Source organism: Condylura cristata, unplaced genomic scaffold, assembly GCF_000260355.1.
Source record: "Condylura cristata isolate star-nosed mole 26May11 unplaced genomic scaffold, ConCri1.0 scaffold00006, whole genome shotgun sequence".
Lineage (NCBI taxonomy): Eukaryota > Metazoa > Chordata > Mammalia > Eulipotyphla > Talpidae > Condylura > Condylura cristata.
Genome location: NW_004567107.1, coordinates 41,656,205 through 41,671,228, shown reverse-complemented (window position 1 = coordinate 41,671,228; position 15,024 = coordinate 41,656,205). Strand labels below are relative to the sequence as shown.

Here is a 15,024-nt window from a genome sequence, read left to right as displayed (position 1 = left end):
TTCTGGCCCCAAACCATATGCCTTTAAGTCTTCTGAAATGAAAATGTTAAATCATAATAGTGTCTAATAATAACAAGCCAGTTATTCCCAACTCCAGGAGGACAGAGGGTAGGAGGCATTTATACATCAGATGGTAAAAATTGTACAAGTTGGCATATATACTACATATATGTAAGGTGGAAATGACAGATGGAGTCCCCTTTTATAAGTTAAATTTTTGACCCTGGCATTTGCTTTTGTGGTCTAGTACATTTTTTGTTTCTTTAAATAAAGGTGGCCCACCGACTTGCTGAAAGTCCTATCTACATTGTGTTTAGGCATTGCCTAATTTAGATCCTATGCAGCTGTATGTATATCAGAATTTGTGACCCAGAAAATACCATAGACTGTAGCTGTGGTACAGCTGTGGTCATCATCAGTATATTCGTGATGAGTCCTAAAGTTGTAAGAAGAGAAGATACATAATAAAGTACCAGAAATTAAGAAGTAGTAGTACTTATGTACTCAGCAAGCCCAAACTCTAGGTTTTCTACCTTGTTCTGACCATCTTTATAGAACTAGAACCAGAGATCTTTTATTTATGATAATTTTTTTTGTTTTTATTATAAGTAAATCCTCTCAACTGAGTTGGTTTCAATTCTTATTTCTTAAACTAGAGTTGTCGACACTATATATGATTAAGACTTAAATTAATCTTATGTCCTGGGAAATCTTCTGGCTAGTCTAAGATAAAATACAATGAAAGAAAGCAAACCTCCAGTTATATATTGCTGTTTTTGTGGATGTCTTTTTTTTTTTAATGGTATTTTTACAGTTTGTCTCCCAGATGTTTAATACTTTTAACTCATATAATTTGAGAGGGAACTTGCAGGTACTGTCCAACTCTACTGACACATGGGTTTGCTCCATTAAAGCTAGTGCTTGGTTTAGATCTCAGTGTTAATGAGAACTATATTGATGAAAAATGTATTTCTTCTTTCAGTACATGGAGAAGATTTAGAAAACATTGTTACAGCATTCCAAAGTAGATGCAGCAGCAATAGTAATCGTAGAATTCAAATTTGCTAATTTGGGAACATTTCTTAAGATTACAGCTATTCCCGTTTGCTTGCAGTTGATATTTCATTCATCCACTTTTTCCAGAAAAATCATATAGATGGTATATATGCTTCATGATGATTCATGAAACAGAAGTTAAGACTAACTTGTCATTCCAAAACCTATATGAAAGTAACAGTGCATCATTTATATCAGAAAAGGAGAGATTCTTTATCCCTATGATTGCTTACTTACATTATTATGTCAGACTTACCCTTATTCTTTTATGAGAGATTTTTCATTCTATATTTAGTTGATATCATTTTAGAAACACACCCCAACTCTGTTGTCTTTACAGAGCTATGTTGCCTGTGTCTTGAAAGGAAAGAAAACTACTTGTATTTCTCATTCTCTGCAGATACACAAACCGAGCAGATCATCACTTGCCTGCCCTCTGTCCTCCTGAGTTGAGGATAATTGGCTTTTTATTATTAGATACTACTATGGTTATTATTTTCATTTTAAGTAGACTTGAAGGCATATAGTTCAGGACCACAAAAGGAAAGACATATTTAGACCATCGCATACCTCTTGCTGGTAACATCAGTAGCTTACAAACTTAAGAACCTTTAAAATCTGAATTTTTTTTTCTATAGCATGGGAATACTGTAGTAAAGAAAACTGCCTTCACAAACTATTAATGAAGCAAAATTACAGTTTTTAATGTCTTTGACAGTTTAATAAGAAATAGTACATTCATAGACCCTTCACATTCTAAAATCAATCTCAATTTCTAAAATTCTGTGTACAAATGTATATGCATATCAGTGTAGAACAAATAATAGAGGTTCACGGTAGAAGTAGTTGATAAATTTCTGTAAACACCACACCTTCTGTTCAGAATGGAGTCTCCCCTTGCCTAGCCTGACTTTGAGTCGCTCTGTTGAGTCCCTCAGAGATAGAAAAAAATACATACAAACATAATATATATATATATATATATATATATATATATATATATTTCTCAGGCAAAAATGGAAAAGTTATGTGGGCCATTGCTCAGCTTGTGTGTTTGGTAGGTAGCAGAACAGAACATTCCTCAGGGCCATGCTGAGAATTATCCAAATACCCCATTTTTAAAGACTGAAAGTTAACAGCTTTGATACACTGACTTGAAAAGGGGTACAGGGAATCTAGTTTGTGTACAATTGGACAATATATAAATCTTCTCAAAAGTACTGTTCTTTTGGAATCAACTGTAAGCATTGTTTCAAAAGAAAGCTCACATAGGGTCATAGGTGTGATGTTCTCATCTTTCTTCTTAGAAAGGGTGTGATAGACCCCTAAATAAATTAAGAGATGGACTAAGTATCATGTATTGGGTAATATGTTCCAGCCTCCACACTGTAAGTTACAAATATAAATAGGCAAAGGTATTTCTCATCTATTATAAAATAATTATCATTTATAACTCTAGTTTTAAAAGGAATTGGATTGCTGGTAGCTTAACATGAAATTCAGTGGAGTTAGTTTCTCAATATATACTTCAGAAGTCTGAATTGGATTGTTGGTTTCCAATTAAACTGTTAATTATGTTTTTTTAATACTTGGCTTGTAGGACAGCAACCCAACACAGAAGAAATAAAAGAGACATAGTATTAATAACATAACTCAACTAATTCCTTTCTAAATTTTATGATATCCTTTTCAGTAGTTTATTTCTTGGGTTTTTTGTTTTGTTTTTTTTTTAAATAGGTATTATAACTGAGGGTCACTGATTTTGTTTTGTTTTCCAGTATAATTTAATACTACATCTCATAACTAAAATAAAGTCATGAACTGTTCAGAAATTACAAAATCACTTGGAATAAAATCCAAAAGCCTGTCATGGCCTACAAGATCCCACATGGTCCAGCTACTAGTGACTTTTGGATCCTGAGGCATATTCTTCTTTTTGCTCATTGTCCAGCTACACTAGCCTCATGTCTGTTCTTTGAATACATCAAGAGACTGCAAAGTCTGCCTTGTAGTAAAACTCATATTTTTGCATAATTTTCCTTCTTTATTTAAATCCAGTGTCTGCTTTGATCTCACCTCCTCAGAAAAACTTGCCCCAACATCCTAGCTTTCGGTGCTACTCACTCTAACTTTTCTCCTAATTTTTCTTTTTTTCATAGAATTTACCACTCATAACTTTGTATTTAGTATCTACTTGCATATTTATCAGTTGTTTTCCTATCAACAGAGTGAGCTCTGTTGAGGCCAAAATATTATCTAGGTTTTTCCAGAACAAGACCCTGGTACACAGTAAGGACACAGTATCTACTCAATGACGATTGTGCATTCTCTTTGAAAAAATAATTAACTCTGCTTGTCTATAGTAGTATCAGAAAGCTACCCAATGTGAATAGTCTCCTTAGTTTTTTTTTTTTTTAAAATAAGTTCAGATTTATTTCAGAGGGAAAAAAAGGCTTGATATTTTAATTTAGAAATACAGATATATGTGTAAAATTTCACTTGATATCTGTGATATTTATCCTTACAAAAGTTTATTGAACATTTAACTAACCCAGGATTGGTTTTCTATATTGTGATGAATGTCATATTTTGAAATAAATATTTTTATTATGAAATTAGTATGTGCTCACTTTAGAAAGTCAAATACACAAAACTATAAGCAATAAATTTAAATCAATATAAATACTGAGAAAAAAAGAAACACTGTTAAAATGTTTTAAGAGTTCTATAACATGTGATCCAATGTATTTCTCTTAACATTTTGCACTTAACATCTCTTAAGCATTTATCATTAAAATCTTCAGAAATAGTATTTTTAATGTTCGCACAATAATGGATTATGTGTGTCAGATACATTAAACATTTCCTTTTTCTTTTGTTATAAAGCATATGAGTGGTTTTGGTGGTGTCATATAATCATGAAATTATCTTTGAATCCAATTACACATATAGGCAGTTATATGAAAGTTTATGTAAAGGGATTGAATTTTTTAAAGGGACTGATAAAATTTCAATCGAACATGCTGTCATAAAGTGTTAAACTTTTATACTAAAAAGTGACAAATATTCCATTTATTATTTTTATAACTCAAGTTCCATATTACATATCTTACTTCTTTAACGTTTGTCAAATGTTACTATTTTTTTTGTCTTGTCCTTTTAATTCCCTTAAACTTTTGTAGAAGACTATATAAGTGAATGAAACATAATTTGATCAGCATTCCATAATTTCTACTAGTATAAATACCGCTAAAATTGAACTATTTCATTTGTTTGTAAATATGGAATCTGTTTACAACATTGTATGTGATTTCAAAGTTTAGGATGAATATAGAAGTACATTCATCCCTTCATTAGTGTTTCTGCATTTTGGGGGTAGATAGGAGTGGAATTGTTATTTCATACGGTAGATCCATTTTTAATATTTTGTGAAATCTCCATAGTATTTTCCATAGTGACTGGACCAGTGTGTCTTCTTACCAACACTTATTTCTGGTGTTTTTTTGACATGGGCCACTCTCAGGGGTGGAAAATGGTATCACAATGTGATTTTGTTTTGCCATTCCCCTGATGACAAGTGATGAGCATTTTTTTTTCATGTGCAGGTAGCCAAATGCATGTCTTCTTTGGAAAAGTGACTATTTAGCACTCCTTCCCACTTTTGATTGGGTTATTTTTTATCTTTTCATTGAACTGTGTAAATCCTTTGAGTTCTTGGGTATTAGTCAATTGTCAGATATATAGTATGTAAATATTTTCTTCTTTTAAATAAGGCATTGTTTTAATTTATTGATAGTGTCTTTTACTGTGCAGAAACTTTTTAATTTGATATAGTCTTATGTTCTCTTTTGTTTCTTTAGCTGTTGGACTGGATTTAACAAACATACCACTGCAGCCTATATCATGGAGTGTTTTATCTATGTTTTCTTCCTTGTATTTATGAGTCTGGTCTCTTTAATCCATTGCAAGTTATTTTCTGTGTATGGCCTGAGATGCTGGTCCAGTTTTATTCTTTTAGAGACTTTTCTTCAGTGTATATTCTTGGCTTTAAAAAATTATTAAATAACATTAGTCATATTTTGTATGTTTGTTGGCCATTTGGTTTCTCTGTATTTTATTTTTATATTTTCTATATTCAGCAGTAAAAATGCAGTTAGGAGTGGATTCTGTTCTTACTTTATTTTAAAAAATTTTTACTTTACATGGTCAAGTTTGGTCTAGTGAGGGTAAAAAACATGTTAAATGTTTTATTTTGTATTTCTGCTTTGCTTTTTTAAAATAAAGGGTTACTGGCCTTTTAAATTTACTTCTATAGGGAAAATTCTTAATTTCAAATAGCTATTACATTTACATTAATTATTTTTTACAAATAGATGATGATCTGTCACTTACCAAGTTGAATGTATAGTTAGATATGTTAGTATCCTCTAAGTAAATGAAATTAATAGTAAAGTCTTCTGCCTGTATTTTAGAATTCTTCATTGCAAGCAAGTCTTAGGAATATCAGTCTATTCATCTGTGAAATTTTGACTCTTCTTTTCTGATAATATAATGACTGTTTAATTTTCCTAGACCAGAAATCTCTAAAATAGGTCACTAAATGAAACTAGTGAGAAATGCACATGTATGCACACATGCACAGGCACACACTACTCTGACCCTAAGTTAGAAATAGAAGAGAGGTTTGAAGTCTATGGACAAGTTGAATGATTGGCACATTGTTAGTCAGGCCAAAGTTCCATTTGGGATTCATTGCTATTTTTTTTTTAAAGATTTATTTATTTATTCATACAGAACTGGGGTACAGGCCAGAGATGCGGAGGGTGAGAGGATTCACCAGAGACAGAGTGGGAAACAGAACAGGCAGATCGACGAAGTACACTGCTGAGGGGAGCAGCGGGTGGGTCAGGAGAGGTCTGCCACGCCATGTGGTCTCCTCCGGGGCAGGCGGGGATTGAACTCATGTGGAAGTGGCTTTAGTTTCTCAGTGCAGTGCTTTAACCCGCTGCACCACCAGGGAGGGCCTGGATTCATTGCTATTTTAAAGATAATAGGATTAATGTTAGTATTTCATTGGCAGTTTTCTTCGTATTTTGGCATATCTGATAAATGTTGATTTTTCTCAAAGATAAGCATTTTTAATTGGTGTTATACTTGTAATGGAAAATTATTTTATAATATAAAATTAGTTTCATTGGAAATCTATAAGAAATTAAATCACTTAATAAGCATATATTCTAAATGAATTTGCACAAATCTCTGCACATACCCCACCTATATTCTATATTGCCAAATCTGGGAACACTGCTCAGAATATTGTGAGACCTTTGTATATCATACAAACACATTTTTTGTAAATCATACTCCAGTCATTATTGTAGAGTGTTGGTAACAGTGTTTACTCATCAAAGAGTTACTCATTTTGATTTACTTTTACTTGCCATGGTGATGAGTTTTCAACTATTCAGAATTCTTTTCTGATCCATTTCAAGTTTAAGATAGTCAGCAGCCTATGTTATGAAATGCTTTTTCTATAGCTAATCTGTGTGGCTCTAGTCAACCTGAGGACTACCTACTTATCACCCTGCTTTAAATAAACTGAACCTCTTACTTTCAATAATGATATCATTCCACATTGGATTTCATGCTATACCAACTTTTAGATCTGTAAATTGACTTCTTTTAAGAAGAAAAGTAGATTGAACTCTAATCCTGGTCACTAATATTGGCTGCTTTATATCTTTTCTTTTGGAACAGTTCAATGGTTATTCGGGACTTAACCTTACGCAGTGCTGCTAGCTTTGGCTCCTTCCATCTGATCCGTCTACTCTACGATGAGTATATGTTCTACTTAGTAGAACATCGTGTTGCTCAGGCAACGGGAGAGACACCCATAGCGGTCATGGGTGAGGTAAGAGAAGCTAAAAAAGCTATGACCCACAGGGTTTTTAAAGAACAACTTGAATTTTATTTAAATCAACAATTTAATTTAAAAATAATTTAGTAAATAACTGTATTTATTAAGGCAGTTGTTTCTAACCAAGTAATCTGAGACCCTGGAGAGATGTAGAGTTATTATAGGGGGGCCTTAAATCATACTGTTCGTGTGTGCTTTCTTAATCAAAAGATTCTAAAATTATAGGTTATATATTTATATTTTATAAATGTATATTTCCATATTTTATAAAGGTGCTTATATAAAAGAAAAATTTTAAGAATCAATGCATTGGGGGAAAAAACCTTACTGAATGAAAATAATAAAGTTTGATGCTTCTAATAAAGCTGGGAGGTAGGAATACAGAAAGAAAAGGTAATTTGTATTTTGTACTTTTTTTTTCAAACCTCCCAAAACAAAAATTCATGATTCATTTTCAGAAGGATAATAATGATAATGATGGTGGTGATAGTAGCTAATACTTTGGGGGCACTTACTATATGCTTAGCACAATCTTAAGTCTTTAAAATGTAATAAAGCAATTTTGTTTTATGGATTAGTGTATGAGGTTTATTTAGAAAGACAAAACACAGAGTTTAAATGGTTATAGAGCTACTTACATAGTGGAGATCTATTTTGCAAATGCAATCACAATTTAAATCCATACTTCTAATCATGAAGATATAGTGAAGAAATATGTTCTTTGGGGATTCTGAGTAGTGTCTAGATAACTTATTTTCAACAAATGTTAAAAAACAAAAACAAAAACTATGAAGTTAATATAAATAAGGGCTGTTTGACTTAATGAGATATAGATGCAGATACTCCAATGATTCAACATCAGTTCATTTGGTTGTGTTGATCTGGGAGGTACTTAGATCTTGCTAGATTATACCAGGTTAGACAGTATTACAAATTATCCCAACTAGTAAAGACATACTCCTTGTTTAGTTACGTGTATGCCATTATTTAAATAGAAATGTGAAAATAAATAAGATTGTTTCCTAGTTTAGTAAATATGATAAAGGTGTACATAAAATGTATTTATACACCTCAAATATATCTAAGTATCTTAATAGAGATAAAATACATGTCATACTTGTTCAAAATGTCAACTGAAATATTCCTTTCTTTAAAATCTTTTGCTATATATTGATCTATATGTTTTTGTATGATGTCACTTAGTGATGATTGCATTTATTTATATGTATGAATGTGTGTATGCATATATATATATATACATACACACACACACCAATTTATATATGTGAGTTAAAGCAAGAATCACTGTCATTTTTAAATTATAGGCAGGACCTCATGTAACCAAAATAATCTAGACTTATCTTAGATTTGACTTTTCTCCATTGCCTATTTCTTTAGTTCTTGTACAGATACTTGGTTGCAAAATGCCCAGTTGGGGTGTAGATTAAATACTGTAAAATTTCTCAACTCAGGGCTCAAAACTTCTGAAATAGACATGTCTTTTGGTAACATTAACACATTTCCCATCCACCTCATATGCTCTGAAATAACTTTTTTTTTCAAAGATTTATTTCTTCATACATAACTGGGGTACATGCCAGGGGTCCAGGGGCCAGAGACAGAGCGGGGAGCAGAACAGGCAGGTCAACGAAACACACTGCTGAGGGGAGCAGCGGGTGGGTCAGGAGAGGTCTGCCACATCTTGTGGATCACCTCTGGGTCAGCAGGGATTGAACTCATGCACAAGTGGCTTTAGCTTCTTAGTGCTGTGCTTTATTTAACCCGCAGCACCAACAGGGAGGGCCCTGCTCTGGAATAACTTTAATGAGATGAGAAGGATAATGATAACAAAGATTTTAATTAACACCATGTGGCTAATGAATGGCCTTTGCTTCCCTTGCATCTCTAGGGAACAAAGGCAGTGGACATGAACTGGTCACACAGTGTGAAAACATAGCAACCTCCTTACATTCATACACAGACACCTTACAGAATTGAAATGGCCTTACACAGTAAATACTACCTATTAATCATCCTAATAGGTTTTCTTTTTAAACTACATATAGAGAAATAAAATTGATTGTCACAAGAAGCAATGAATTTGAATAAATGTAGATCATAAAATACCTTCTGTAAGATCAAAGATCTATGCACATGTCTTGATTTCTCTGCTTATTATTCCATTACCCAGTTAGGACAATCCTTTCAACTCTTTGTGTTCATCCATTATTCATCCCAGACCAATTAAAGCAAATGGCATCGGCTTCCCCTCCCCATACAGCATTGATGTCTCATATACCTGTTGGGCATGATAAACCTGTTGACTAAATCATAGTTTCAAAATTTGTTTATTCTTGGAATAAAGATAAGGAAATTCAAGACAAAAGAAGGCTGTTTTCTCATGTGTCCCTCACATGTCATCCTAATTTTACCCTGTAACTCAGATTAGAGACAATAAAGATTTTTGCATGTTGGCCTTAGCTGCATTCTTAGTCTCTTAGATTCTTAGTTCCTTTCAAAACACAAAGTTCAGAAATATCTGTGTGCACAGTGGGAGATCACATTGGGCCAAATTTGTAGAAATCTATTATGACACCCTTACTAGCTGCCACTGCAAACATCAGTAACAACAGCAACCACAAAAATAATAATTGTTGTCATTATTTATTGGGAGCTTATTTAGACATTTAAATTAATGAGTATCTACTAATGGCTCTCTCTTCTCTGTAAGTTGTACTGTGATTCTCACTGTTGATCATACTGGATATCTGAGCATTAACCCTTACATATCTTTAAATAATGACTCTCTTATTCAACCAATTACTAAGTTTGCTTTCTCCCAAGTCCTATATAACACAGCCAGCATCATCAGATGAATGCAAAGCTGATTGTGTGATCTCCTACTTAAAATCCTTAGTTTATTAGGTCTCACATGGCTCTGATCAACCTCCACTCCTCCCTCAAGCTACACTCTGTTGCAACCACAGTGGTCTTTTCTGTGTTATTATTCATGAAGATTTTCTCATCACTGTACCACTATGTACATGATTCTTTCTGCTTGGACCTTCTACTAACTCTCTCGTGCTCATCCTAACTCCTACTTCAGGGAACACCAATTATCCCAGATGACCTTAAATACTTACATTCTGATTTGTACTTTTACTTTGCATCATAAAACCTGTACAAAAACAAATTCATGGTACTTTGTGTGATTTATGTAATCTAATATTTAAAGCCTGAAAATTAGAGAAAACTGTCAGAACTGAATTCTATTTATAATTCTGTCATTTATAGTGGTATAATCTTGGGCAAATCATGTCCACTTTTCACTGAAACTAGAACTTATCTCTGAAATTTACTTATTCCTTTATTTAACAAATATTTCTCAAACATTATTTATAGACCAAACACTATAATTTTGGGGATATAATGACAAACAAATTGGATTTTGACCCTACATTCAAGGAGCTCACATTTTAGTAGGGGGTACATATTTATTCAATAGTCTCCTAACTACACCATTACAAATTCTTCTAATAAATTCTGAAAGGAAAATTAAGAGCATACTTAAAGCTCTATGGATACTTAATCTAGCCTGAAAGGCCAGGAATGGTTCCTTCATCCACCATTCCAAAAATCTTGAAAAGACAAATGGAATTAACTGTATGGGGATAGTGAGAATTTGGAAGTGGCACAAGGAAACATGCACAGGCTCTGCCTGAAAAGGAAGAGAGTATTGATAAGAGAAGTTTTCTAGTTGCATGCTCTAGAAGGAATAAGTATGCACCATCAAATTCAGCAGACAAAGGCAAAATTGGATTTAGATGAAAAGCCAGAATTTTCAAATGAAGCCAACACCCACTTAATGATTATGCAGTAGGTACTATTCTAAGTGGTTTATACATATTAGCTTAATGACTTAAAAATCCTATGAGTGAATACCATAATTAAAAGCAGTTTATAAATGATAAAGTGAGAGACATAGCCATGAGGTAATTTGCCTCGGGTCATAAAACTACTGTTTTAAAATCAGGTTCTGAAAGTAACCAGTGTGGTACCAAAGTTCTTGCTGTTAACCAACATGCTTATTACCTGCTACAGAATGGCATGAGCTTAAGGGTGAGAACAGTTCATAAATCAGCTAGACAAAACTTGGAAAATAGTCACAAATTTCGTTGAATGAATACTTTATCTGGGGAAGGCATCAGACACTAAAAAGATCCTTCATCTTCTCTTTGCTAAAGTCTCTATTTCTCCCTCATATTTGAGCAAGAATCTTGCAGGGAAAAGTTCTTATCTGTGAGTAAAGAAGTCTGATGTCGTCCTGATAGGAATACCTTTATAGGTTATCTGCTTTGACCACTTTTGATAGACTTTTTTTGAACTTTTGGAAGGTCCACAACTATGTATCTTAGTATAGATCTCATTATATTTAGGTAATCAGATCTCATTACATTTAGAAGTTAATTCTTATAGCTTCATAAACTTATATGTTTAGTTCCTTCCCAGGTTTAAGAAGTTTTCACCTTTTAGTTCTTCCCTTTTCTCTCTTTTCCTTTTCTGGAACACATATTATCCTAATGTTTCCTTTCCTAGTGGAGTTAGATGATTCTTGAAACATTTAATCTTTCTTCTTACATCTGGGTTCTTTGTGCATTACCAACTTCAAGACCACTTAATCAATCTTGCATTTGACCTATTCTGTTTCCATAGCTTTATCTTGAGTTTTTTTTTTTTTTGCCACCTCTTGATGTTTCTATATCCTGTACCTCTACTACTTACTTATTTAAAACTTCAACTCTATTTTATTTATATTATTTTTTTCTCAGATCATTTGTTTTTTGAGTTTTCTCCCATTTCTTTGATCCATTTATCTTGACAATTTGAACTCTATTTGATAGAAAGATAAAATATGCCTTTGAGCGTGGATAATGTAAAGTCGTTTTCTTCTTGGTATTATATATCCCCTTCATGTCTCAAAGTGTCATGTGTTGTATTTCCTGTTTCTTTAGATTTCCTTGTATTTTTATTTAAATATCTGTATTGGTAACTTAGAGGTTTGTCGTACTTATACATTTCCAGCATGTGGTGCTGGAAATGTTTAAAAACATAGCTCAACTTCACATGACTTTTAATGTTCTTCTCCAGGCCAAAATGTTTCAGATACCTACTCTTACAGCTCTTGAGTCAAGGAGTATGGGAGGGACCTAGGGCTGCCTACTCACTGATGGGAATTGGGAGCTAGTGCTGACTTCTATTTATGGCACCTCTGTATCTTTTCTCTCTCCGGTTGCAGATTTGAGTCCCTGAAGTCTGCTTTCCAGATACTTAACAAATCAATCCCAGTGTAAAAGCATTAGGGGTTGGGAAATGCAGCCCAGTGTACTCTCCTTGCTTGTTTTACTAGGCACTATCATGCTGCAATTTCACTATCAGCCCTGGGAAGGGGAGAACTGAACGGTGTGGAGCAAAATACCCCTTTACAGAGGGAAATAAGCTGAGGAGGAACTGGGGTGCTCCCTGTGGGAATCTTTCTCTTTGTAAGTTGTGAATGAGCTATAGAGTCTATTCTTTAGAATATGCATAATTCATTAATATAGTCAACAAACCTGTAAATTTTGATTGCATGGGAAATAATTTGCTGTGGTAGCCATTGTTATATTTAATCTAGTAATTATATTTGTTATTTTTATCAAATTAAATTATATTCACTTATTATATTCAAGCCACCAATGTGGCCAATTGTGAAATTAAAAAATGCTTCTTTAACTGCAACATTTTTTTTAAAGATGCTTTTATGAAAAAGTGCTGAAGTACCTTATATATTTCCCAACAAAAGAAAATGCCTTGGATTTTTTTTTAATAAAGTAGAAGGAAAAAAAAACTTTCACGCTTAAAATATGGAGAAGAGCAATCATAATTCACCAGGAAATATTTTAGTGTGAAAGTTGAGAGAAAATGTTTCTATTGATAGAAGTACAGTTGTGGTAAATAAGTTAGGATACTTAAAGTCAAACTAATAAAAAGTAATTCACTGAGCATTAGTCTACTGCAACAAGAGGAGACACTGAAAATAAAACTGTGGAATAATAGACTTGTTAAAAATATCTGAAAAAGGAATGAATCATATCACAAGTTAAACCCATTTGTAGAATAAAACCACTTGGAACAGTAGCGACTTTATAAAAATGTAAGAAATACTTATCAAAAATTAAGTCACCTATTGTTTATATAATAAAGCTCCTCATGTATCATATCAGTGTTTTTCTGATTTGATGACTTGCCTTGTGACAGTCACTATGCTAGGTGTTTTATTTTCTTATTTAATATTCACCAAAATCTAGAAAAACCTAGATATTTCCCCACTTTACCAGTGAGTGTCCCTACTTCTTCAGTGAGGAAAACAGGTTGTATATTGCATGCCAAATGCTTAAGGTGTAAGCTTTTATTATTTTGTTCTAGGACTTATTTCCTCTGTGTTACAGAGTACATCTTGATAGACCTACCGACCTTCCCCTTTCCACCTTTTTTAGTAGATTTTCAATTTATGGAAACTAAATGAGTATCAGTCTAAGCAGAGTGCAATTGGAATGCTAAATTTGCCCAGAACCAACACATTATTCCCTTTAATTCTTCCATACCCACCCACAGACCAGACCTTTATCATAACTATTTTTTTTCAAGAATTTGTAGTTTACTTCAAATCTGTTCCTGCACACTTCTGACAAATTGAAAATAAATTACAAAAATGACCCCATGGAGGAAAGATGAGGGAGGAGACTCAGTCCCTTCCCCAGCATCTTTATCTGCTAAGTTCCTATGAGTTAACTCTTAGAAAGTCGCCCTTTTTCTTCTTCTTTTGTAATCTGTCATTCTCTTCCTATATCTTCTTGCTTTTGAAAAATCATCTATTTACTCAGCAACCCAAGACCATAACCCTATCCTCCAGTATCCCTGCTCATTAGTTTCCCATGCTTGATTTCTTCCTTGCTTGCTCTGGACTATAACCTCTCTCCTCACCCTCTTCAAGACCTAAACCATTATTTACAGCTGTGGTCTAAACACAACCCCACAGAAGATGCTCAAAAATATTCATCCAAGGAAAGAGGTTAAAAAGAATGATGGAAAACAGACTACCAACATGTAGGATCAGTTAATTGGATTTCATGATTGATACACTGGAATTCTTTATCAACAAAATAAAGAAGTATACATTCTCCCCAGAATGTGCTTGTTTGATAATACTTAATACATGTTTACAAGTAGCGAGCAAGAGTCAGGAAGTGGAAAGAGAATATACATTCAAGATTTTTTAATATATTTCAGGAACTATAATAGTCATGGTACTAACAGAAATTTCAGCATACAGTCAGTCCTCTTCAGAACCATTAGACTAAGCCTTACAGTTCCCCCTGCTCACTTCTTTGCCATACTATTACCCTGTTCCCGGTAAAAGTGACTGGCCTTACTACTCATTGTCTTTCTAAAATTTGTTCATAGCCACAGGTGAAGGTAGTGCTTGCTGTACCTATTGATAACAAAGTAGTTCTTGTTTGAGGTGGGCACATTTGTTGATTCACAGAATTTTTTTTTTTTATTTTTCACTATCACTATACTAAGATAACTATCATAAATATGAGATCTTTTTTTGCACGTATATTTTTAAAACTTGACTGATATAGCTACAAGCACTTTAAACTTGATTAATACTAGTGTAAAGGTTTTCTTGGTACAAGAGAGCATGTTTCAACACACACCCCTTCCTGGTTCTCCAAGAAGGAGATAATGATTTCTTCCCAACACCCTCTCCCCAAAATAAGGTGATAGAATCAAAATTGAGACATACTCATCTTGACTGAGTAACATTCCATTGTGTATGTTTATGTATCTGTGTGCATGTGTATAACATGTAGATACTTGTTTATGTACACACATACAGACATACATTTTCCTCATCCATTCATCCATTGATGGCCATTTAGATTGTTTGCAGCTACAATATCCATCATATTACATTGTACAAATAAAAAACTAACAACCCATACACCTTA

At 33.3% G+C, this 15,024-nt stretch overlaps 1 protein-coding gene across 2 annotated transcripts in view; it reads left to right on the top strand.

Moving 5' to 3' along the window:
• Window positions 1-15,024, top strand: part of RFX3 (regulatory factor X, 3 (influences HLA class II expression)) — a 262,431-nt gene that overhangs the window by 226,467 nt on the left and 20,940 nt on the right. For both annotated transcript variants that reach the window (XM_004677634.2, XM_004677633.2), the window contains one exon: window positions 6,814-6,967. In XM_004677634.2, the coding sequence (XP_004677691.1) occupies window positions 6,814-6,967 (154 nt within the window). The remainder of the gene's footprint in view (window positions 1-6,813; window positions 6,968-15,024) is intronic.